The sequence below is a fragment of the Ceratosolen solmsi genome, unplaced genomic scaffold (genome assembly GCF_000503995.2).
Source record: "Ceratosolen solmsi marchali unplaced genomic scaffold, CerSol_1.0 scaffold15, whole genome shotgun sequence".
Lineage (NCBI taxonomy): Eukaryota > Metazoa > Arthropoda > Insecta > Hymenoptera > Agaonidae > Ceratosolen > Ceratosolen solmsi.
The window spans coordinates 2,625,932-2,649,704 of record NW_011948434.1 but is presented as its reverse complement, the minus strand read 5'-3'; the positions used below and the strand labels follow the sequence as shown (position 1 = coordinate 2,649,704).

The following is a 23,773-nucleotide window of genomic DNA, read 5'->3' as shown; positions in this document are numbered from 1 at the left end:
CGAAATTCAAATTAATTTTTTCCATCCAAAAATAAAAAGAAAACGTTACGTTTTAAACATACAACGGAAGACTATATAACAACCTAATATTCGATGCCGCTCCCATTTTTATAATTTTTTAATTAGTACGTGGATCCTAGACCCAATTCAGTCCCATTATGTTAGAACTCATTTTTCTATGTTTTTATAATAATAGTTATTCAATTTGGTCGCCAGAGGCGCTTCATCGAGCTTTTAAAATAATCAGTTAAGTCATTTCTTTGATTATTGCTATCGGCGATTGTACATGTCGACGTCATCGGTTATATTCATAATTCTTGAATAGATTATAAGAGGCACAAAATTGTATACGTCATAATTTTCGTTATGTTACTTGTTGCGATATTTTTTAAAACTATATTTCAAAATTATTATTAAAAAATAAAAATGGAAACACTTTATCACCAAACAAATAAACTGGTTTTGGAAACCCAGCAGTTATTTAGTCAACTGGAAGGAAAACAGCCTAACCTTAATATCCAAGCGGTTGAAAGTGAAATAGAAACAAAAATTCAGAATATTAACAGGTACAAAAAATTATATTATATATAAATGCATTATATTAGATCATTACAATTCTTTCAAATTAAGTTTTTATCCTAAAATTTAATTTGAAATTATTAGTATTAAAATTATATCTTTTACAATGTATTATTAATTTAAAATTTTGTTTAAAAAATATTCAATTCTCAAGATATCCTTTCACTTTAAATTATTAATTACATATGTCAGAATATGTTAATTATAATATAATCGAAACTGAAATATAATTCAATGTAATAAAAAACTATTGTTTTGATGTTTTATAAAGAATAAATATATGTATCTTATTTAAGAATGATAAATTAAAGTTATAAAGAAAATTAAAATTGCTTTCTATTTTAGCAACTGTGATCGATTAGACATCTTGTGTTCAAAAGGCCTAATTTCACAACGTCAAAATGCAAAAATGAGAGTTGATCAATTGAAATATGATTGTCGTCACCTTACTGCAGCATTAAATTTATGGAGGCAAATGAATTTAAATAAACAAAAAGAACAAGCAGAAAGAGAAGCTTTGTTATCTCGCAAATTTACTACTAATGATCATGTAGATATTTTAATCGATCATAGTTTGCAACATAATAACAGTGTTCGTAATGCAGTTTATGGTGTTGACAATATTCTTGAACATGGTGCTGGTATTTTAGAAAATTTACGATCACAAAGGTATGCACTAAAGGGAGCACATAAACGTTTAATAGATATTGGTAATGCATTGGGATTATCTAATACAACAATGAGACTAATAGAGCAGCGAGCTCATACAGATGGATTGATTCTTATTGGTGGCATAATTTTTACATGTTTGATTATAATACTTGTGATAATTTATCTTTCATAATCATTCCTCGATCTATACTTGTAAATATTAGGAGTGAAGAAAGCAAATTGCAAAGATCTATTTATAATTTATCCAAAGATAAATATGTATTAAAATAGCTTAGTTTTCACAAAACAGTTAACAAAAAAATAGACTTGATTTTATAAAAATTAATTATTAAAATTATTAATTTTATTTTAATAAACTTTGTGATATTCATTGTTCAATTATTTGAATAATTTTTAAAAATACGTACTTTATTGTCAAATTTAATAGAAATAATTTAATATTCAAACCAATGGAAAAAAAATATATATATATACAATTGAAACGTAATAAATTAAATGAAATATTTGTTAAGGATAAACAACGAAAATAAATAATATAGAAAGTATGTAATTTAAATAATGTACATATTCATGAATTCTTATTGTATTAGCGCTTTTAATACAAAGAAATAAATTAATTGTATAAAGAAAGAAAATGAATGTTCTATTAAATATCTCTTATGTGAAATATTATCGCGATATATTTATTATATACTTAATAAACCAGCTTATAATGAAGAAATTGTTAATAATTAATTGAAATAATTTCAAATCATTTTGCATATATTTTCTTCATTAAAATTCCTACAGTGCATATCTCGGACATAATTTTGCGGCACTAAAAAACGAGCTGTTTTGAGTCCGTCGGAACGCTTGGCATACACTCCGAATGGGTTAGTCTTTCGAGCTTCAACACTGATCTCTCCCCCTCACGGGCAAGTTTTTTGAGTGGCTTTGGTCATGGAGCACATAACGTGTTGGCCTCCTGAAAGAGTCGTTCCCACCTCAGCAGAAATTCCCCGAAGAAAGGTGAGTGTGAGAGAGCGTACAAGCATGCGGGAGAGAGTGAGAGAGAAGAAAAAGAGGTAGGGGTACGTATAATGTATCCTACGCTTATTCTCCTGCGGGGCTCCCCTCTCTCCTTCAGTATACCTGCTACATTCGAAGGATTTGGAGCGAGCGAGAGCGGCCCAATATTGCGGGAAAAGAGAGAAGAGAGCAGCATAGTCCATAATAGCGTTGACCATTTCTCAAAGATTTTATTTTAATTTTAATTTGTCTTTAACTTGACAAAAATATCGAAAGAAAATTGGCAAGTGCCGGCTCTACAGTTGGAATTGAGGATTCATCGAAACTCAAAGAAAGAAAAAGGGGGAAAATAATCTTAGTAAGTCCGGTAGCCCTGGATGGGTTTGAATTCAGTCCACGTTTTTAAATAAGCTATTCGTGACTAGATCCACACTCATCCAAGGATGTTGGACTCTTAACTCCAAAGATTATTGTCTGCGTCCTATAATCTAAATGAAGTTACCAATTTACAAATTATGAAGTTTGCAATATTAATCGTTCGTAAGCATCTTTATCCTTTTGTGTACAATATTCTCAAATTCATGTATATTAATATTATTTTATTTTATGGCGTCGACATGAGCTTTATTCAAATTAAAGGTAAAGCAAGAGTATGAAGAGATTTGTAATAAGCTTGGGAAGCACGAAAGTTCGTATCCCAGGCTAATGGCTTCAGGATTCCTTTACGTTTCTTTGTGTCAGAACACCTGCCGCGTTCCTCCCTCCAATTTCTCATCCCCCCTTCCATTTCCATGGATTTCTATGCTTCTCTTGCCCTTATATCTCTTCACTTTTCTTATGTACAACTTACGACGCGTCCTTTCTTCAACGTTCTCGAATAACGGTAAAAATCTCCATCCTTGGATAATCACGAGAGCGCGCGCAAACTCTTTTACGATATATCTTGAGTATACGAATTAATATACTTCGTTAAAATGATGTAAATTGTTATTAATATTAAAAGTCCAACTTTGTTGAGATCTGTTCTTGTTTTGTCGTTGTTGTTATTATTAATATTACCATTATTAAAATCACCCTTGTTAACAAGTGTTAATTAATATTACTAATACTGAAGAAACAAAACTTCCTAAATATTTTAGAAAAAAGTCTGATTATACATACCTTAATGAAATATGAAGCCATAATTACCGCCTATAATTTTAAGTGTCCATGTAAACAGTAAACAACTTTACAACTTACTTTTTCTGAATAGCTTATAAAGCAAATGTGAAATTATTAATGAATATTTAATATATAAAATAAAAACACATTTTTTAAATTACATTTTCAATTTTAAAGTATTTTTATTATTAAATTTGAATAAATTAAAAGCCTGCTGTGCTTTAAATTTATGTAACAAAAATAACTACTATACAGGTAATTTAAATGTGATAATTAATTAAAAAAATGCATAGGATATTTATATGATAAACATACCGAGTAAAGCCGAGATTTCCATATTCATAATTAAACGTTTAATTTATCAAAAAGCATCAAGAATTATAAATAATTGTAACTCGAATTAAATACTTAAATTAAAAATATAAAAAGTTTGCTTTACTTTAATATCTTGAATTATATAAATTGTATATAAAATAAATCACTAGCATTAGCAAAATTATAAAAAAGACTCAAATTATTTTATTTCTATTTTAATCACATAAATTGTAAGAATGTAAGAAGTGTATTTACATCATTTATTCTACAAAATTTAATGATTACAGAAAATTTCAATACACTGCAAAACAAATTTAATGTTCAATCTAATCAAATAATACTATTATATGTGTAAAAATTATTATGTTAAATTATCATTTGTCAAAATGAAATATTCAATTTATTTAAATAAATAAAAGTTATAATATAAAATTATTATAATATAATATAAAATGTAAGCCCAGTCTGGAATAGATAGACTAAAAATAGCGACAAGATTATTGCTATTCGTGAGTGTCCAAGGTATGCAAGTTTTAAAATAAATCACGGAGCAACCTCGTACAAAAATTAAAAAGTTCCAATTACTGAGAATTCCTGGTCGTTTACTGACTAAAGGAATACGCGGGCCACTCATTGATTTCCGGACGGGCAATGTAATATCAAGTATTCTGGGACTGTTCGAGACTCAGCTCCGAGAACCTGCAATGTATCGCGGCTTCATCGAGCCCGGAACTATTGTAGGCATAGCTTGTAGTGGCTGAGGAGGGTGACTCATCCGAGAGCAGATCCGTCTCCTCGAGTACTTGCCGTATCTGTTGGTGGAGCTCGGCAGTCACTCGCTTGATTGTTTGGTGCTTGTTCTTGATTTCTTGAGCGCATAACAGCATCCCATCCCAGGGAGCGGCGTCGTTGTACCCGAGATAGAGTTCACGCCAGAGTTCGATGCTAACCGGAGCCACGCTCGGCCAAATTACACAGGGATTTGGCTCGTACAGGGGGTTCATGTATTTCTCGAGGATTCCCAACTGATTTACATGCGACCACAAACTACACGTGCGTTCTGACAATTTTAGACGATTTCTGTCGGACTCCGAGTCTCCTGTAAGACAGATAGAAATGCAAAAACCATAACGTGTGTTTTGTTCCCTTGATTATTAATATACACGCGCGCATTATAATATAACATGCACACAATAACGGATATGATAAGCTTATCTTTAATACCGACACATATCTGTCTCGAGAATCATTAACGGATACTTGCTTTTGTTACTTTCAAAATGTGTAACAGAGCAGTAAGAAAAAATTAATGAAAAAATACATTATTATTTTCGACTTACTGACATTTGTCACTTTTTTAAAATATAATTTGCCAATTATAACTTTAAAATTAATTTTGTCTAAAAGACCTTTTACATTTGAAAATCGGGAAATCAAAAATCATTTGAAATGAAATCAAATAATCATTTTAAAAAATGACTTACATATTACTAGCTATTTGAATTGTAATATATTTGAATTTTCGACACAAACTGTAACTATATCGAATTAACAATTTTATAAAAAAAATTGCTAACTATTATTTCCTTGTAATTTAATGTTTGATTCAATGTAATAATTAATAATTTTTTTAAATTACATAGTTACCTAAAAATGTTCCATAATTGGAAGAATAACTATGCTTAAAAATTTCTATTAGTAATTCAATTGTGTATTCAAAACTTAATTGAAATTGAAAATGTAATTGATAGAGACAATCTAAAAATAAGAGAAAGGTTGGAGCATCTTGTGAGTTTTGGTCATAAGTGTAATAGGCTCCATGACGGGTTCTAGTGTAAAATGGATGACCAGCTTGTAACCATTCCCGTTCAATTAATGCTTGCAAGCCTCTGATAGTGCGGCAATCTGGATTTAATATTATTTGCACTAGACTAGTAACTACAAGAGTTGTATCACGCCCACTACCACCTAGAATATAAAATAACTAATTTAAAGAGCACATTAATGTAAATATTTTTATTTGAATAATTAGAGGCTTTTGTGTAACTTTAAATTTTCATAATTCTTAACTTAGTAATTAATGTTATTTTTTGTGATGAAATTACCATGTACCAAAACTGCAGTTTTATCTCGTTCGATACACTGAGCAGTGAGGCAAGCTGCATTCATAGCATCTTGAACAGCTAATAACCACTTACTATTATCTATTCTAGACAGCCATTGGGAGGTAGAACAACTTAAATCGTTACAGGCTTCTATCAATTTCGATAAACTTTCTGATAAATCAGTAGCACGTAAAATTGCTTTATTTGTTTTGAGCCATTGAGGATATGCAGTATCTACTTCTGTACCACCTCCTTTGGTCCTAGCATTTTGTACTTGTGTACGACTTCGAGTATCAACTATAAGTCTAAACAAAAAATCCATATGACTTGTGAATAATTAAAAACATCTGAAATCTAATATAAAGTTACACGTTGAAATTAAACATAATTTTAAATAATTTAAACTGAATTCAAATGAAAAATTCAAATCTTCGTAAATAAATATAATATATAATTTTTATGAAACTTTACCCTCGTATTCCTGGTCTTAAGTAAGAATTCAAAAGCATTTCATCACCCTTACATCGTTTTTCAGTAGGACCACACATTGGCTGACTACTTCTAATTAATATACCCTAAAAATTATGATCTATGAACTGACATTCAAAATAATTACACATATTTGTATTTAAATTTATTTAAATATATACTCCTCCATCATGTCTATAACATAAAACAGGAAATCTTCCATTATATCTAAAATTAGCTGAAGAAACTATTATTTCATCTTCTATGTGTGTAGGTACTATCACTTCTGAAGAATAAGAACTACATACTTTATAGTCTCTATTTATATGACTAATTCGCCATTCATCTCCATGTGTTGCTAATAAACGAGACCATTCAGAAAGTGGATGAAATACAGTCCATCCATCTTCAATTTGTATTTTGGAATTGTTTAATGACTGTGGTCTATAGAAAAAAGGATACTGAAATGTTTGATCTGAAAGTAAATAAAATTTTTTTATTAAATAAATTGTTTAATAGATATATTACATTATATCATACCTAAACATGATAATTTCTCTATGGTTTGTGCCACTTTAAGTAAGTCATTTATAGAACCAAAGTCTAACTGATAAATATGAAAATCCTTACATTTTAATATTATACTTCCTCCAGAACTTTGATTGTTTATTTTTCTTTCCATAATATCAATATTGCGATAAAGTAGCTGCAAAAAATTGAAAATAAATAATGACTCAAAATTAAAAAATAATCATTTTTAATTTGCATTAAATTTCAATAAATATGTAAAATATGTTATAAAAATAGTTTATAATAAAATATGTAAAATAATTATTTTAATACCCTTTATATAGGCTAAAATATATCACAGGATTTGATTAAACATGAAACAATAAAAAAAATAAAATAAAAATATAATTATAAAATTAAGCTAAACTAAACCAAATTTTAATTTTGCAAACAAAAATTCAATATTTTGAATTTTTCTAAACCAGGTATATATTTATATTCTAATTAATAAAATATTATTTACAATACAATATATAAAATTAAATTAAAAAGCATAGTTTAGTTTTGCATATGTACGTGCGTGTGATATTTTTATACTGTAATAGCAATAATTTGTTTAAAAAACGATTTAATAAAAACAAACCACAGAATTATTTAAAATATTAATTTTAATCACCCATAATTCTTGTTGGTTGTTTTTTTGTCTATCTGAAAGAATAAGGTGATGCCCACTAATGCACAATGTTCCTTCTATTTTACAATTTTTTGCCTTTTCTTTTGTTTTTTCTGTTAGTACCACATTGTCAACTCGTGGTATCGAAATAAAATCGACAAATTCCATTATTTGTTTGACAACCGACTAGCGATTGACATAAACCGTCAATAATGATTTAGAAAATTGACAATACTTTGACAGATCTCATAACCAAGAAAAGTTTAATGTGGTCTGCTTCTGAACGCGGCACAAGTAAAACCTTTAAATATTTTCAAAAAAAAATTATAGAATGGAAACAGAATATATTTATTTGTAACTAATAATTATTACTAATATTGATAAGTAAATAAGATTTAAAAATAGAAATTATATATATATATATAGTTTCTATTTTTAAATCTTATTTATATATATATATATATATATATATATATATATATTTATTAACATATAATTTTTACTCATTATAAAACATTAATTAATTTAAATTGTACAATATATAATGTTCTTAAATAAAAAAAACTATTTTATGATTTAAATGATGAAATACTGAAAAATATAGAAACAGATATTTATGAAAAATATTAATAATATAACATTCTTTTTGACTGCTATATATATACATGTGCACGTATGCATGCATAAATATGTAAATTGCGTAAATTGATAAAAATTATCAATCTCTAATATGAAAAAAAAGGAAATTGTATTTTTATAATTTATACGAATAGGAGAACTTATATGAATCAAAAAAAAATATGTAGATATAAATCTATTAAATGACAAGTTGCAAAATAATTTTTTGTACGTATGGTCTTAAAATCGGAATAAAATTCATGCGTTAAGATTGTAAATATGAATGGACGAAAAGCAATATCTATTTACATTTCTGTATATACTTATTGATCTCAAAAAAAGTCATTTTTAATTTAAATTTTCTTCAAATTCTTACGAAGAGATTGATTTTACGGCGTATTTTACTTGTAATTTCTTTTTGTATTACCAAATTCTACATTGCATTTGTAACAAATGCGCAGGCGTATCTTATAGATGGCAAAGGTAACAAAAATTTACTTACATTATCAATTATAAAAAATCAATGACTTGAATACATATATTTTCAGGACTAAATTATGTTTGAAATGAACGTATCTATATAACCTACATCAAAAAAGGATTTAAGCAAAGACAAAAAATCCAACAGTATTATCGACAAAACCTTACATTTATTTTATATTTTATATCAAATTTAGGGTAAGATCTTTATTTTATTTTAGTAAATTAAAATTCTTTTTTATAATATGAAAAACTAACCTAACAAGTTTTTTTATTTCACTAAATTTATAGTAATTAAAAATATTAATTATAATTTTATTAATGTTATAACAAGTTATTAATTTTTTTTAAGGTAACCAATTTATACAATTAACAAGTAATGTAAATTTTCAATAAAAATTTTATTGTTATGGAATGATAAAAAATATTACAAATTCTTAGTACATCATTATTTATTTAATTTGACTAAAAGTGAAAAATAATTTTTTTTTATTTTTACTGATCAAAATCTAAATGACTGATAATATTAAAAAATGTGCTATTCAAAATAAATAAATCAAATTAAACTTAGCTGTATTGATAATCTATAATTGGAAATTTTTAATTCATAATTATAATATAACATGTAATAAAGATTTGTAAAATAATTGTAAGAATTTTATAAGAAAGTTTTTCACATTTATTAAATAACATAACAAATCACATTTATTAAGTAACATATTAAAATTAGCTGGAAGGCTTTGTAAGTATAAATATAGTTTTTACAATATATTTTAATCAATAAAATTCAATTTGTAATGAAAAAATTAAATAATACAATGTATTAGAATTATATTCATTAGAGTATTTTACTTGTTTTATTTAAGCATGAATGAAAAATTATATGACATCTTGAGATTGTTTAACGTTGTTTAAGAATCATGTAACATTTTAAATGTGTATAATCATCTAAAACTTTACAAATTTTATTGTAAAATAATTTTTAAATTATTATATTGATAAATATTAAATTTATATTTTGTGGTACAGCTGTAATATATTATTGAAAGATAATTTTATGAATATTTTGAGATATATTTTTTATTGATTTTCATGATACAATAGAAAAATCGAAAAAAACAATTTCGAGAGGTTGACCAAAAAAAAAACAAAAGTGTATCGTAAATAATATAAAATTATCGTTTCCAGAAGATGCAAACCCTAGCAACCACCATCAGAGATAAAAAAATATCCCTTAACCTCTCGCGTGATTATCTTGCCGGCGAAGTTTTGTCGTGATTTCGCGAGATGGAGCACCAATCTCTTACGATAACGGGCTGAACAACATCAGGAGAAATATAGAGTAAGAATACAACTGTACCATCTATACAGCAAAGCAAGGGAAGAAAATAGATTTCATAAAAGAAGACCTAATAAGTATAAATAAAACTGAGAATAAAAAAAAAGGAATCAATATATAAGAATAATTGAAATAGAAATGAACAATTTTCAGCAAGAGTGTCCTCCAACTAAATTGTGCCTGATGATCCTGTTGCAGCCTTGAGCTTGGCAAAAGGTAAAGATGATGTTATTGACCCTTTGAACAAAGCTAATTAATTAAATAAATTCTTTTGTTCATTTATATTTTGAACATTCCAGAATCTTCTGGAAATTTTTATTTAGACATTGTAAAAACAAGAGAGTATGTGTGCGCGCGTTCGTTACGAGAGTGTATCTACACATAAACATGCCTGCATGTGGATATATATATATGCATGATTCTATAACACGCATATGCCGATGCACACATGCATGCATACATACGCGCGTGCATTCATACTCACATGAACATGCATATACAGTTATGCTTGCGCGCGCGCGCGCGCGTAAAGTTAATGTCATAAAACATGTGTCGTTTTAAATTATACTATGACTATTACGAATAATGTTATTTTTTAAATTGCATTTTTCCAATTTAGGACTTAATTTAATAATATCTTAATTTACTCTAAATTGCATGTGAAGAAAATGTAAAGAATCAGCAAAAATGGAATTATATAAAAAATTCATTTTATTAAAATGTTTTATAAAAATAATTCTTAATTTATATTTTGTTATTAATTTTATAACATTGTTTAATGCAAATAAAATGATTTAACTTCACTTTCACTGATACCTATTATATTACAGTTAAGTACCAAAAAAAATTAATAGAAGTCAATATAATTAAGTAAAAGATATATAAATTTATTTACTTTATACATATGTGTGAATGTATATATATATATATATATATATATATATATACATTTATTTATTTATTTATTTATTTATATTTGAAGTTAAATTTATAAAAATTTATTGAAAATTATTATTTAACCTTTCATAAAAAATAAGTGTTTCCTAATAATGATAAAAGTAACATCAGAAATTGTTTTTAAAATAAATTTTTTAAACTACCCTTACCCATATTAATCAAAGCGAGTATTGTTTGCATGAGTTATGTATGCACATGAGTATTTATATATCTATATATGTGCATGCATTTGTAAAGTTACAGCATATTAATATGTTGTTAATTTACAGGTAAAGTAGTCCCAATATAGATATAATATTGACTTTTAAAATATATAACTTTAACTAATGTCAATGTAGATAGTTTTAGATAATATATAATAAATGAAATAATTGTATTCAAATAATAAGTTTACTCTGGTAATGTTAAGAGAATATAATTTAAGTAAATATGCATTATAAATATGTACATATGTATAATTTAAGAGTATAAGTTAAAAGCCTTATTAATGTTTAGAATTGCCAATTATTTAAAAACTTTACAGTAGTGTTTATAATCTTAATTAATAATATGTTAATTATATCTATTTGAGTATAAATATTAAATTGATACCTATATAACGTAATATACAGTTATATTGGTAGTCAGAAACTGGGGAAAGTATTGCCCTCTGTGTTGAAGTAGTCCAACTACAAGTTCATTGAAACTTAACAGAAGCTGTTCTGGCATCCTCACAGCTAACATTAATTAAGAAAAGATTAACTTTTATATACTTTTATTTAATTTCTGCAGTTGATATAAGAAAATAGATAGAAAATATTATAAATGCATTCTTGGGAATTTTATAATTACATTTCTGAATTTAATTGGGCTAACATCAGGTTAATAATATACATACTATAGGAACTTGTAGTATAATATTAAGTGGCAACAAAATATCAATAAAATGTAAACAATGTTGTAATATTTCTTATTTTACAGATATTGTGATATCTACTTTTAAGTAATGGATTCGAATGAAAATATTAAAGATAAAATTTTGGATACTTCTAGTGAAATGGAAGTTTCTGATTCAAGTGTACAAGATAAGAAGAGTGAGAAACAAGAAGATATAGTAAGTTTAGAAAACATGGTGGTGAAGGAAAATATTAAAAGTGAAAATGTGGACGATATATGTGAGAAGGTACAAGAAATTAAAAATGAGATTCTTGATCCCCAAAGTACAGACAATATAAAAATCAATATACAAAATATCATTAAGACAGTAGAATTAGAAAAGAAAAAAGATAATGATAGGTCAGCTAAGGTTTCTAGTTTGTTAAAAGATACTACAAATTCAGAAATGGAGACAACTTCATCAACATCAGTACCAATTAAGGAGATAAAGGAGGGAAAAAGAAAACGGAAGAGTACAAAGTAAGTTTTTTATATTTTTCATTTTATTTTATTATATTTATCTCAAGAAGATAAGTGTTAAATAATTAGTTATTATAAAATATTTTTAAGTCATAAATTATTCAGAATACAATTATACACACTAATTGTATAGATCCTATTATAAATCATATATTATATAAGTTCTCTGGAAGTCATTGCTTAGTGAAATAATTACTTAGTTATGATAAATAATAAACATATGCATACAAATGAGATAAGAGTTGTATATGTTTTACAAACTTTGTATAAAAATTATAATACTATATTATTTTAACATAAAAAATAATTGCGTTTGGTTATACATAAGTATCATTGAATATACAAAAACGTAAAAGTCCCTGCCGAAGCTTACGATAAAGATTACGATTATTTATGATTATTTGAAATTAAATCGATACTTTACAGGCGTATCATAACACAAAAAAAAAATTCACACGTGCACTGTTAAGCTTGGCAGGCAAAAACCAATTTATCTTTATCTCCATCAAGCGACTATCAATCGTGCAGAACAAAAAATAAATATTATAAATGTTCCCGAAAACGTAGCACACCTCCGGCGAGGAGCTCGCCAGTCGAACAAAATGGCAGCAGCGCAGGCAAACGAAAAAAAATGGATACCAGGAGCGACAGGTTCTGCTGGCGCTGTCACAAGGAGTCGGTCGAAGCTCAATGCAGCGTCTGTCCAAGATCATGGCACAGGCGCTGTATGGGGGGAGCACCCCCGCTATCTGTTAGCAATTGGATATGTGGCGAGTGTGCGGGCATTCTGCAGGCGGAGAATCCCGAGACTCGTTCCCAAGCAATGGCACAATTGACCGTTGACCAACTCTGCATGATGCTCAAACATGTTGTAGAGAGGATGAGAGATCAACATGGTGTAAGGCGAACTTCTCTCTCTCTCTCTCTCTCTCTCTCTCACTCACTCACGCACGCACGCACGCACTCACTCACTCACTCACTCACTCACTCACTCACTCACTCACTCACTCACTCACTCACTCACTCACTCACTCACTCACTCACTCACTCACTCACTCACTCACTCACTCACTCACTCACTCACTCACTCACTCACTCACTCACTCACTCACTCACTCACTCACTCACTCACTCACTCACTCACTCACTCACTCACTCACTCACTCACTCACTCACTCACTCACTCACTCACTCACTCACTCACTCACTCACTCACTCACTCACTCACTCACTCACTCACTCACTCACTCACTCACTCACTCACTCACTCACTCACTCACTCACTCACTCACTCACTCACTCACTCACTCACTCACTCACTCACTCACTCACTCACTCACTCACTCACTCACTCACTCACTCACTCACTCACTCACTCACTCACTCACTCACTCACTCACTCACTCACTCACTCACTCACTCACTCACTCACTCACTCACTCACTCACTCACTCACTCACTCACTCACTCACTCACTCACTCACTCACTCACTCACTCACTCACTCGCGCACGCACTCGCGCACTGGCACCCTCACTCTTATCCTTCCACCTTCTCTGATCTCCAACTTTATAGTGTTTTTATAGTTTTTTTTTCATTTACCCTCTCGTGAAGCATTAATATTGCTTGGTAACTTGAAATCCATACATTTGTATCTTATTATTTTAAGATATAAAGCAACAAATCATTTTTTCACTTATTTTCTAGAAAGCAAAATGTAAAAAAAATAATAGCTTGATAACATATTACCCAAGTACCTTTAATAAAGGAATTGATTATAAAAATTTAACGAACAGTTTCAATAAATTTAAGTATTATTTAATATAAACCATTTATTATAACAAAAATTTTAATATAAATAAAATACAAAAATAGTTATTAATTTTTCCTATACAATGTAACAAATCAAAATGTGCACATACAAATCTAAAAATAAATAAATACAATTTAACTTACTAATCTTATTAATATATTGATTATGTGTTATAAATTCTAAATAGAATTGAACCTTAAGTATTTGCTTTCAAAAATTGTAGTCTGCACCATTTTGGAAGGCAGTTGATCTAAATGAAGTTCCTAATTACCTGGAGTATGTTGTTAAACCAATGGATTTAAGTTTACTTGAATCCAATGTTCGTACCAAACTGTATGGTAGTACAGACGCATTTATGGCTGATGCAAGATGGATTCAACATAATTGCATAGTTTTTAATACATGTAAGCTAATACATTTTCTTTTAATTATTTTATTTTAATCTATAATTCGTTTTATATTTTATTCTGTCTATGATTATTCAACATCTTTATAGGTTGAATTACTTTTCATCTATCATATTTAATTTAAATATAGATTACGTATTGTAAGTGACAAAAACCATATTTATCATACTAATGTTGTGCACTGCATTAATCATATACAGTTTTTATAATACTTGTTTAAACAGATATTGATACACAGGATTTTAATCTTTTATATTGAAAATCATTACAGAAAACGCATTAATATTTGTTTAAAAACTAAGATTTCAGAGTTCCTTTTTAAAAAGAGACAAATATTTGCAGGGTATAAGAAAAAAATTAGATTTGTAAAACATATTTTATTTTGTAATTAGTAAGAATAAATTTAAACATTTTATCTTGTTCAATCCATTTCTGGCATGTCAAATTTGAACAAATGAGTAGTAGGAACACCATCTAATATCAATAGAAATTATCATCGACGTGTATTATATTTCTTCGAATAGAGACTTAGTTTTCATAAATATCATTGGGTCCTTTTCTCGCAAAAACATATATAGGTGATGGTGTTTATGCAGATACGTCGAAGCTGACGAATACAGCAAAGCAGATGCTAAAGGTAGCACGACAGGAAGTTTCGGAAATAGAGGCATGCCCAGATTGTTTTGCTCACGGGCGCAACTTGCCTCGACCTCTACCTTCCTGGTTCATTGAGCCTTGTCGCAGACCACATCCCATTGTTTGGGCCAAGCTCAAAGGTTTCCCTTTTTGGCCAGCCAAGGCAATGCCGAGATTAAATACGCAAGGCTTAGTGGACGTACGCTTTTTCGGCGAACACGACAGAGCTTGGGTCTCACCAAAGGATATCTATTTATACTCCCAGGAACCACCCGCAGTTCTACCGAGAAAGAAAAAATTAGAAATGGAGCAATGCGTTAAAGAAGTCGAGGATCACTCTAAGAAGTTGGAGGAAGTCTTTGGAGAATTTAGGCACGATTTTTTATTGTCAATTTTATCAATTAATCATATATATGTTTCTATTGCTATTGTTGCTATACAAAATTTTATATACGATATACAATTTTATACTAAATTGCATATACAAAAGAACAAAGTAATTAAAAAAACAGTAAATATAAAAAGATTGTTATGGATGTCATCGAATTGTTTCCTAGATAAATAAATTACGTTTCTTTTTGTTCTTTTGATTCAAAAATTTTAAAATAAATATATAATTTTGTAATAATATATTATATAACATACTTTAAAATGTAAACCAAATTTAATTGTAAAGTTGCATAGGTAATTCAAAATATTAATTTATTAGACTTCCTTTTAATATAAGGATAAGTAAATTTTGGCAGTTATGCAATAAATGCCCAAAGATAATAGTTAATAATACCTAATTATTTGATAAGCCTTACTATCACCAAATTAATGAATATTTCATCATTTTAATATATTTCACCTTTTTTATCTCAATTGTCATTTACTTTTTAAAATTAGTTATTCACGAACCAATACAATACATAATTAATATTTTGATGTTTGAACTTTAGGTATGCACAGCCTAAAATCCAGTATGATCCACATGATCTTATGCAAATAAAGCTGTTATTACCTGATTACAATCCACCTCAAAATATTCGGACCGATACTACAAAGGTAGAAATACAACTTCCCATAAATAATAAAGTGATACTGCCAAAAATGGAGAAAAAACTGTTAAATCTCAAGAATGCTGTTACAGCAAATACAAATGGCATAATAGAAAGTCCCGTAGAAAAACGTAAGTTAGTACGAAAAAAAAAATCTCCAGAGGCTCAACAACAATCTGTAAATAAAGCAAATCCTGTCGTTGAACCTGTTGTCATCATTACAAAAAGTAAAAGTAAAAGTCCTGATGGAATATCATCTGCTGTTAATAGGAACAACATTAATACTACTGATAGTATTAATACAAGTACTCTTACTAATACAACCAATATTGTTAATACTACTAATAATACTGTCAATATCACTAATACCACTAGTACCACTAATACTGCTAATCCTACTAAGAGCAATAAATCCCCTAATACCAGTGATACCACTAATTTCAATACTACTGTGACTACTGCTACAACTACTACTGCTACTATTGCTACTACTACTGTTACTGCTGCAGCTGCTACTGGTACTGCTACTGCAACTATTGTTGCTGCTGCTCCTACTACTACTACTACTACTGCTGGTGCTAGTACTGCTGCTACTACTGGTGCTGCTGCTACTACTGCTACTACTACTAATACTAATACTAATATCACTACCTCTACTTCTACTACTACAACGACTAAAACTACCCTTGCAACCTCTTCTATTAATAGTGAACTGATAAAAAATAATACACCTGAAATAACCGCTATAGTGGAAATATCTAATAACAGTAGTTCTAAGAAGAACATTACACCTATAAGAAAGATAAAAGGTGATAGTATAAAAAAGATAAAGTTGGCAAAGGATCTCGACAAAGAGGAATTGAAAAAGACTAATATTAACATAAAAAATGTAGAAGGTAAATCTATTAGTGTTGTACATTCAACACCCTCAAACAGTTTGCAACATCACATGGAAAATATTAAGACTTATACATCAGGGCAGAAGCCACAGACTATTTACATTCAATCGAATTTAAAAAAAGTTTCGAATGTAATTTCTGCTAATGCAAAAATGAATTCAAAATCACACCTAGAAAATAAAACGGTGCATAAAATGTTGCATAAAGTGAACAAAGAGTCGATGAAATCTTCTCATAATAATATTCAAAAAAACAATAAAGATGATTCGTTGACCAGTAGACCTATGACCACCATACCTGTATCGGCTAAAAAGGAACAGTCGAAAACTATATATCACGCGATAAACTCAAATACATCGGAATCTGCGAGGCATTTCAATGACAAGGAAACAAGATTAAATTCTGCTGTGACGATAATCAAACAAGAACCAAAGGATGATATGCAACCCAAAGTAATTAAATATAAGTAAATTATACTATTTATAACGTAATTATATATACGTTGTTAATAATGTTTATAATAATGATAAACATGAATTTTATTGAAAAACAAATTTCGATTACATACTTAAATTTATGATAACATACTCTTCGTATGTTATTATTATCATCATTAGTTTTGTTACCAATAGACATTATATTCATTCATATTTAAATCGAATGTTGAATGTAATTAACGTAATTAATGTACAACAATTCAAAATGTCATTAACATTATTACTCATTATGTAATTTTATTTTTTTAATTCTTTAATATTAAAGCTTATAACTCAAGAATGTATTAGTAAAAAGTAAAAATGTTGATGCCATAATGCTGCAGATCTGTGTAATCAATAAGCATAAAGACGTAGTACAATTCTAATTTCACTTTCATTTTTTGCAGACTTTTGTTAAATTTGCTTATCGTTACGGTATACATTATTTTATGGTGGGTTAATACAATAATATAAAGTGATATGTTTGTTCAAAAAAGACTTACGTACATGTTGAATATTGAGAAGTAATTTGACGAAGTAAATCTGTCTAAGTTCAAAATATTATTTGATCTACAAATATTCAAATTAATACAAAATAAAAGCGATTGAGATTTTCAAACCCAACTCTCATAATTCATTAACACAATATTTTTCATGACATTAGTTGACAATCGCGAGAAAGCCGAGCAAGGCGCGGAAGTCGTTTCCAAACAAACCGCCCAGCTTTCCTCAAGTGATGACACCAAGCACCTCGTATCCTCGTAGCTCGAACACCAGTGACGCCATGGTCTACATTCCACCGCAAGGCAGCGAAATGCGTCCCCCTTGTCAGTACGAGTTACCACCCCCGGAGGCAGGACCCGCAACCGCCCAAATTTACCAAAATTCTAAGGATCTGGCGAACCGTGTAGCCCAGCTCGTTGCCGACACGATCAAGGATGCGGCGGAGAGTAATGGATTGGGTACGGGTAACGTACTCGATCACCACGAGGCCACAATCCATTATCTCAAACTTAGAATGGAAAGAATGAAGTGGGAGCACCAACAGGAGATTACTGAGATTAAGCATAATAACGGTGAGTTAACTACTTACCAAAGCAATTGCACTATTCATTCCTTTACTTCTTCATTTACTTTCTTTCCTCCACCATTTTATGTACATAAAAGTACAAAAACATATTTACATATTTACGAATATATACAACAAAAAAGAATACGAATGGCTTTTGAATTTAAGTGCTTAAAAACATTAAGTACACAAGAAATTTGTCGAGATTTAGACTAGATCATTTTAAATATTAAACCGCATAACGTATCATTTTTTCTTTTATTTAACCAAATTTCAATGATCGACATAAACTGCTAAAAGTTTATAATTGCAATAAAGTTTGCTACTACTCCTTCCATTTATTTTATTGCTTTTCTTTAAAATAAAACAAATATTCTCTCCCATGGAAAATTGTAAGTCTGTCTTCCTCATTTTTAAAAGTGAAAATCAAATGTATTTCAATTATCAAAAACACTATTAAATTAGCTTGCTCGAAGAATTTATTATAAATGATGATCAATTTTTCTATTTATTACTCAATATTTTATAATGAGATCTGAAATTAGTTAAAAAATTGATGTTTAATAGGTTTCTTAGTTATAAATATTCAACATAGAAGTTACTAACTTTTGTATCAAACAAATAAATATTAACATGTATTCCAATATGTTTTAACTTCTCAATAATGTTCTGTCGAATTAGAATAATTATCTTATTTTTCGTTTTTTTATTTTAATTTAACATATTTCATATTTATATACTTAAAGTCATTTTTCATATTTCATATTTGAAATAATTGTCATAAAGAAAATATGAAATGAAGAAATTGATTTTGGTTTGATTTGATATATTCAAATTTAATGAATTCAGTTGTTTGAGTATCGATTTTCACAATTGAGTAAGGAAGTATATTTGTTATACCAATTAGATTCTACAGATTGCATGTAATCTATACTATTTTCTTTTCGTATCAATAATTAAATATACTTTATTATAAAATCTTAATTACAAATTGTATGAAAATATATGTATAATTATAGTGAAGTCAAAGGATAGACAAGCAAGTATATTTTTATTTTATATTATATATTTTATATTGATCATTTATATTTTTTAAAAGAAATATGAGAAACGTAATATCGAAAATTTCGTATTTTTAAATAGCTTTATAAAAATGTTATAATGAATTTAAAATTAGAACTTGGTAATTATGTCTAGCCAATTTCAAGGTTCAATAAAGAAATTCAGGAATAATTAATGAGAAAAATTAATTTATGATAATTTAAAGAATAACAATCATTGACCTTGCTTCTATATTCAAAATATTATAATAGTGTTATATCAAGTACTTGCAGCCTCTTGTATTAATGACTATTGTAAAGCTTGTCTAAATCAATGATCAAATGATAAATAACCGTACTCTCGTTTTCTTTTACTCCGCAGAACTTGTAATCCGCGATTTGAAAGCGAGCATGGAAGTCGAGCGGTACCGAGCATTGCAAGACGCGCGCCGGGAGGCCGAGATCGACAAGCTGCGTTGCATCGAGGAGACGAAACGCAAACAATGGTGCGTGGTATGTGGCCGTGAGGCAATGTTCTACTGCTGTTGGAACACTGCCTACTGCGATTATCCGTGCCAGCAGAAACATTGGACTTCGCATATGGCGACCTGCGCCCAAAAGTCTCAGGGCCAATCCCAGCAGCAACAACAACAACAACAACAACAACAACAACGAGAGCAAAATCATCATCATCATCATCATCATCAACAGCAGCAACAACAGCAACAGCAACAGCAACATCATCATCACCAGCAGAGGGGAAGTTCCCAGTCGTTCAACAGCGGCTCTTCGTCCAAAGGCCAGCAGCAGGTGATGCCCAAGCTTGTGATAAATAGACCACAACAAATGTCCGTTTTGAGGAGAACCTAGAGTCGCATTTTTGCGCACTCTAGTCTGAATGAAAGCCGGTTTTCTATGTAAATGTCGTTTCCTTCACTTCTTTAAATTCTATTATTCTCCATAAGTGCTAAGGTGGGCCTATAGATGTTACATGTTCCTCTTTTTCGTTATTACGAACGATTCAGTGGATCTACAAGTTTCTGATTATTTTGTAGCTTTTTAATAAATCGCGAAAAATCTTTGGTTTTTAATCCTGTATTGTACTTTCTATTTTTGACGCGCTCGTGAAATATATATACTATATAATTTCTGCGTTTAGACATATTTGTTATAAATGAATAATAAAGCACATTATTTCTCTTTGTAAAAAATATGTCGTTCTAAGCTATTCACCACAGTCATCCACAGTATATATGTAACATTTAATATTAGCGACACAAATTAAACTTTAAATTAGTCTTAAGTGAAGTACAATAAATTTCTTATAAATCTCGGATTAAAATACTGTATAACTGAACATTGTAACATTTTTTTCTATTTTCAAAATTATGTACAAGGTACTCAGTATTTTATGTGAATTTAAGGATTTTTTTTATAAAAACGTAATAATAAGCTTTATATACTATGATCATTAGAAAGCTATAAAAGTATCATAAAGGTTATGTCAAAACTAGTAGTAATAATTTTTGAAATTTCACTGTACGCTTACCTTAAGAACGTATTTACTCAACGGATGTTTCGTCAACTTGTGAAATGCATATGTAGGTTTAATTTTTAAAAAGTTTACTAGTTGCATAAATATGCATTTAAAACTGATAAATTTTTTTATGAAAATAAAGATTTATTATCCTTACTTGCATTCAAGTGTCTATTATCCTTGTTCTGATAAATTTAAGAATTATTCTACTTTATTGTTCATCAAAGCAAAATACAAATTAAGCTCAATTTGAAATTGCAAGAAATATTCATGGACTGTCAGGTATAACAATATAACTGTATATTTCATTAAAATTTTATAAGCACATTCACTGGTCCACTAACGTTCCTTGCAATATTTCATTGTATTTTTGTTTTGCTTTAGTATTAGATGTAATGTGTTGTTAAATATTTTTCAGAATAACATCCACAACGAAATTCTAACATAAACAACAAACTTCATGTTAAAGAGCTGACTGAAACCATTTTTCCGTTATAAATATCATCCTATCACTTTGTCAGTTTTTTTTAATGTACAGAATAGTTTATAATTATAGTACTAAATTTTGTATTAAAAAAATGTATACTGCTTTGTAACAACTTATTCATAATCAATTATTAAACATAGTCTGTTAGTTCATAAAATATATCTGGAAAATGATTGTATTTGTAAAAAAAAAAAATAAACTTTTTTTATGTATGCGTTTTATTCATTTTCTTGTTACAAATTTATTTGGCCTTTTTGCTTTTTATCTTTCTCAAATAGAATTCAAGCTCCTTGCCTTCAAGAATATATCCATCAGCCCTTCCACATTGACCAGGCCTGCTAGCAATACAAGCTATAAAATAAATTGATACTTATATTAATTTCAGTCAAGTACCAACATTTAAGTATTAAAAAAATTGTACACAAATTTAACATTAAAGAGCTTTAAATTTATTTCACCAAATGCTATTTAAATGAATTTTTATTGATTTTATTTTACCAGAAAATAATCATAAAAAAACAAAAACTAATAAAGTGAAAATGTAAAATTGAAAATTTCTTTGAAATGAATGTTGTTCATATTTACCAAGCACTCTTCCAGTAGCAAATTGATCTTCCAAAGCTTGCTCAACTTTAGCAAATTTCTGCCTTAACTTGTACTTGGCTTGTGCACTTTTTGATCTTTTTTTATTTAAAACAGCTTCTTCTGCCTCAGTCTATAAAAATATAATGAAAATTGAATATAAATCAACATATTGAATCAAATGTTAAAGATGATTATGTAATTAAGTTCTTTTTATATTTTCATTGTATTTAAATATGAAATACAATACATTATCCTACATAAAAATAAAAAATTAAATTAATAGCATACTTTCTAATATGAAATGTTCCTAAAACAGTACTACAAAATAATAAAACTAACCAATTTAGCTCCACGCTTACGTCCCAATGGAAGAGCATAATGTGCTTCGTACCACTGTCTAAATGGCGTTGCATCAATAGTAACAATGGCATTCTTAACCAAGGTTTTGGTTCTTACCAATTCATTGTTTGATGCATTGTAGACAACATCAATAATACGGGTTTTTTGTGCTCTACCTTCAGATCCCCATGCAAAATTTCCAAAATCAAGTCGCAATGCTCTATATTTTTTATTACCTCCTCTTGTACGTACCTTTTAAACAGAAATAATAATGTTTATTGAGCTTTTAAGGATATTATAAATTTCTAAATATTCTTTTAAAAAATGCTTCAGAACGCTGTGGGAAATTGTCGTCATGACACTCAGAGTAGGTAAGGAATTCATCATTTTCATTGATTATATTAGTTGAATTAACTAATAATAAAGAGGATTATAAAATGAAAACAGGGCTAAATTATTAATTGGGAACTAATTAAAATAATATACCCAATTAAAAAAAACGTACAGTATGAATACGCTGAGGTCCAAGTTTTGTGTTTGCTGCTGGACGACCTAATTCAAATTTCCTCTTCTTACGGAGAGGCTTCCTTTTGCCACCTGTCGCTCGCCTTTTATGCCAATGATCTCGGGAAATACCTGCAATAAAATCATACTATAATAATACAAATAAACAAATGACAAATAACAAACTTTATTTTAGCCGGAAATCTTTTCGTTGAGAATTATATTTTATGGAAAACTAAGTGTAAAGCTAAAACTTTATGAATGTAAGAAATTTTTTTTATAAAACAAAATAAGTATATTTTTATTAATATTATCACAATACGTATACATTATTAATATCTAGTAACAGTAAGTAAAATTGCGGTTAACCAATATTTTTGTATAAATAACGAGAAAAAGAATAAGATATACAAATTAAAATTCATAAATTATTACTCAAAAAATTGCATGAATGCAATCTTTTTTTGTAAGAAATAATAATACCACGGATGAATACGGATTTTTATAAACGTGCTTAAACAATATCAACTCACCCATAGCGCATAGGAAAGAAAAGGAGAACCAACACAACCGCACACATATAACTTATTTCATCTAGATGACATTTCATGTGCTTACAGACCTATTCTAATTGAACGAACTTACGATAGCAACACCATCTG

The 23,773-nt window shown here is 28.7% G+C and overlaps 4 protein-coding genes across 4 annotated transcripts; 2 read left to right on the top strand and 2 right to left on the bottom strand.

Moving 5' to 3' along the window:
* The first annotated feature begins 280 nt into the window (after positions 1 to 280).
* Membrin (Golgi SNAP receptor complex member 2) lies at positions 281 to 1,428 on the top strand. Its single transcript, XM_011502813.1, has 2 exons — positions 281 to 566; positions 925 to 1,428. Exons 1-2 carry the CDS (start codon positions 427 to 429, stop codon positions 1,421 to 1,423), a joined length of 639 nt encoding a protein of 212 aa, XP_011501115.1. The 5' UTR covers positions 281 to 426; the 3' UTR covers positions 1,424 to 1,428.
* A 2,728-nt stretch (positions 1,429 to 4,156) lies between these two features.
* On the bottom strand, positions 4,157 to 7,773 carry LOC105364783 (myotubularin-related protein 9). The gene is made up of 7 exons (XM_011502811.1): positions 7,495 to 7,773; positions 6,849 to 7,014; positions 6,491 to 6,783; positions 6,312 to 6,415; positions 5,841 to 6,145; positions 5,383 to 5,703; positions 4,157 to 4,834 (listed from the first exon to the last, which is right to left on the bottom strand). The coding sequence occupies exons 1-7, from the start codon at positions 7,657 to 7,659 to the stop codon at positions 4,395 to 4,397; spliced, it is 1,794 nt and encodes a 597-aa protein (XP_011501113.1). The 5' UTR covers positions 7,660 to 7,773; the 3' UTR covers positions 4,157 to 4,394.
* A 1,972-nt stretch (positions 7,774 to 9,745) lies between these two features.
* Zmynd8 (Zinc finger MYND-type containing 8) lies at positions 9,746 to 20,540 on the top strand. The gene is made up of 9 exons (XM_011502810.1): positions 9,746 to 10,144; positions 11,846 to 12,280; positions 12,848 to 13,178; positions 14,316 to 14,496; positions 15,078 to 15,507; positions 16,077 to 16,430; positions 16,848 to 17,526; positions 18,215 to 18,626; positions 20,042 to 20,540. Exons 2-9 carry the CDS (start codon positions 11,871 to 11,873, stop codon positions 20,527 to 20,529), a joined length of 3,285 nt encoding a protein of 1,094 aa, XP_011501112.1. The 5' UTR covers positions 9,746 to 10,144; positions 11,846 to 11,870; the 3' UTR covers positions 20,530 to 20,540.
* Positions 20,541 to 21,907: 1,367 nt separating this feature from the next.
* RpS8 (ribosomal protein S8) lies at positions 21,908 to 23,732 on the bottom strand. Its single transcript, XM_011502809.1, has 5 exons — positions 23,645 to 23,732; positions 23,113 to 23,243; positions 22,608 to 22,859; positions 22,269 to 22,398; positions 21,908 to 22,034 (listed from the first exon to the last, which is right to left on the bottom strand). The coding sequence occupies exons 1-5, from the start codon at positions 23,646 to 23,648 to the stop codon at positions 21,925 to 21,927; spliced, it is 627 nt and encodes a 208-aa protein (XP_011501111.1). The 5' UTR covers positions 23,649 to 23,732; the 3' UTR covers positions 21,908 to 21,924.
* Positions 23,733 to 23,773: the final 41 nt, after the last annotated feature.

Coding starts and splice junctions, on each gene's coding strand:
- Membrin (XM_011502813.1), top strand. CDS start 427: ATGGAAACACTTTATCACCAAACAAATAAACTGGTTTTGGAAACCCAG. Junction 567..924: donor AAAATTCAGAATATTAACAG/GTACAAAAAATT, acceptor TTTCTATTTTAG/CAACTGTGATCGATTAGACA.
- LOC105364783 (XM_011502811.1), bottom strand. CDS start 7,659: ATGGAATTTGTCGATTTTATTTCGATACCACGAGTTGACAATGTGGTA. Junction 6,146..6,311: donor TTAAGACCAGGAATACGAGG/GTAAAGTTTCAT, acceptor TTTTTTGTTTAG/ACTTATAGTTGATACTCGAA. Junction 5,704..5,840: donor AACTGCAGTTTTGGTACATG/GTAATTTCATCA, acceptor TTTATATTCTAG/GTGGTAGTGGGCGTGATACA.
- Zmynd8 (XM_011502810.1), top strand. CDS start 11,871: ATGGATTCGAATGAAAATATTAAAGATAAAATTTTGGATACTTCTAGT. Junction 13,179..14,315: donor GGATGAGAGATCAACATGGT/GTAAGGCGAACT, acceptor CAAAAATTGTAG/TCTGCACCATTTTGGAAGGC. Junction 14,497..15,077: donor TTGCATAGTTTTTAATACAT/GTAAGCTAATAC, acceptor AAACATATATAG/GTGATGGTGTTTATGCAGAT.
- RpS8 (XM_011502809.1), bottom strand. Junction 22,860..23,112: donor GACCTCAGCGTATTCATACT/GTACGTTTTTTT, acceptor TCTGTTTAAAAG/GTACGTACAAGAGGAGGTAA. Junction 22,035..22,268: donor TGCTACTGGAAGAGTGCTTG/GTAAATATGAAC, acceptor TTTATTTTATAG/CTTGTATTGCTAGCAGGCCT.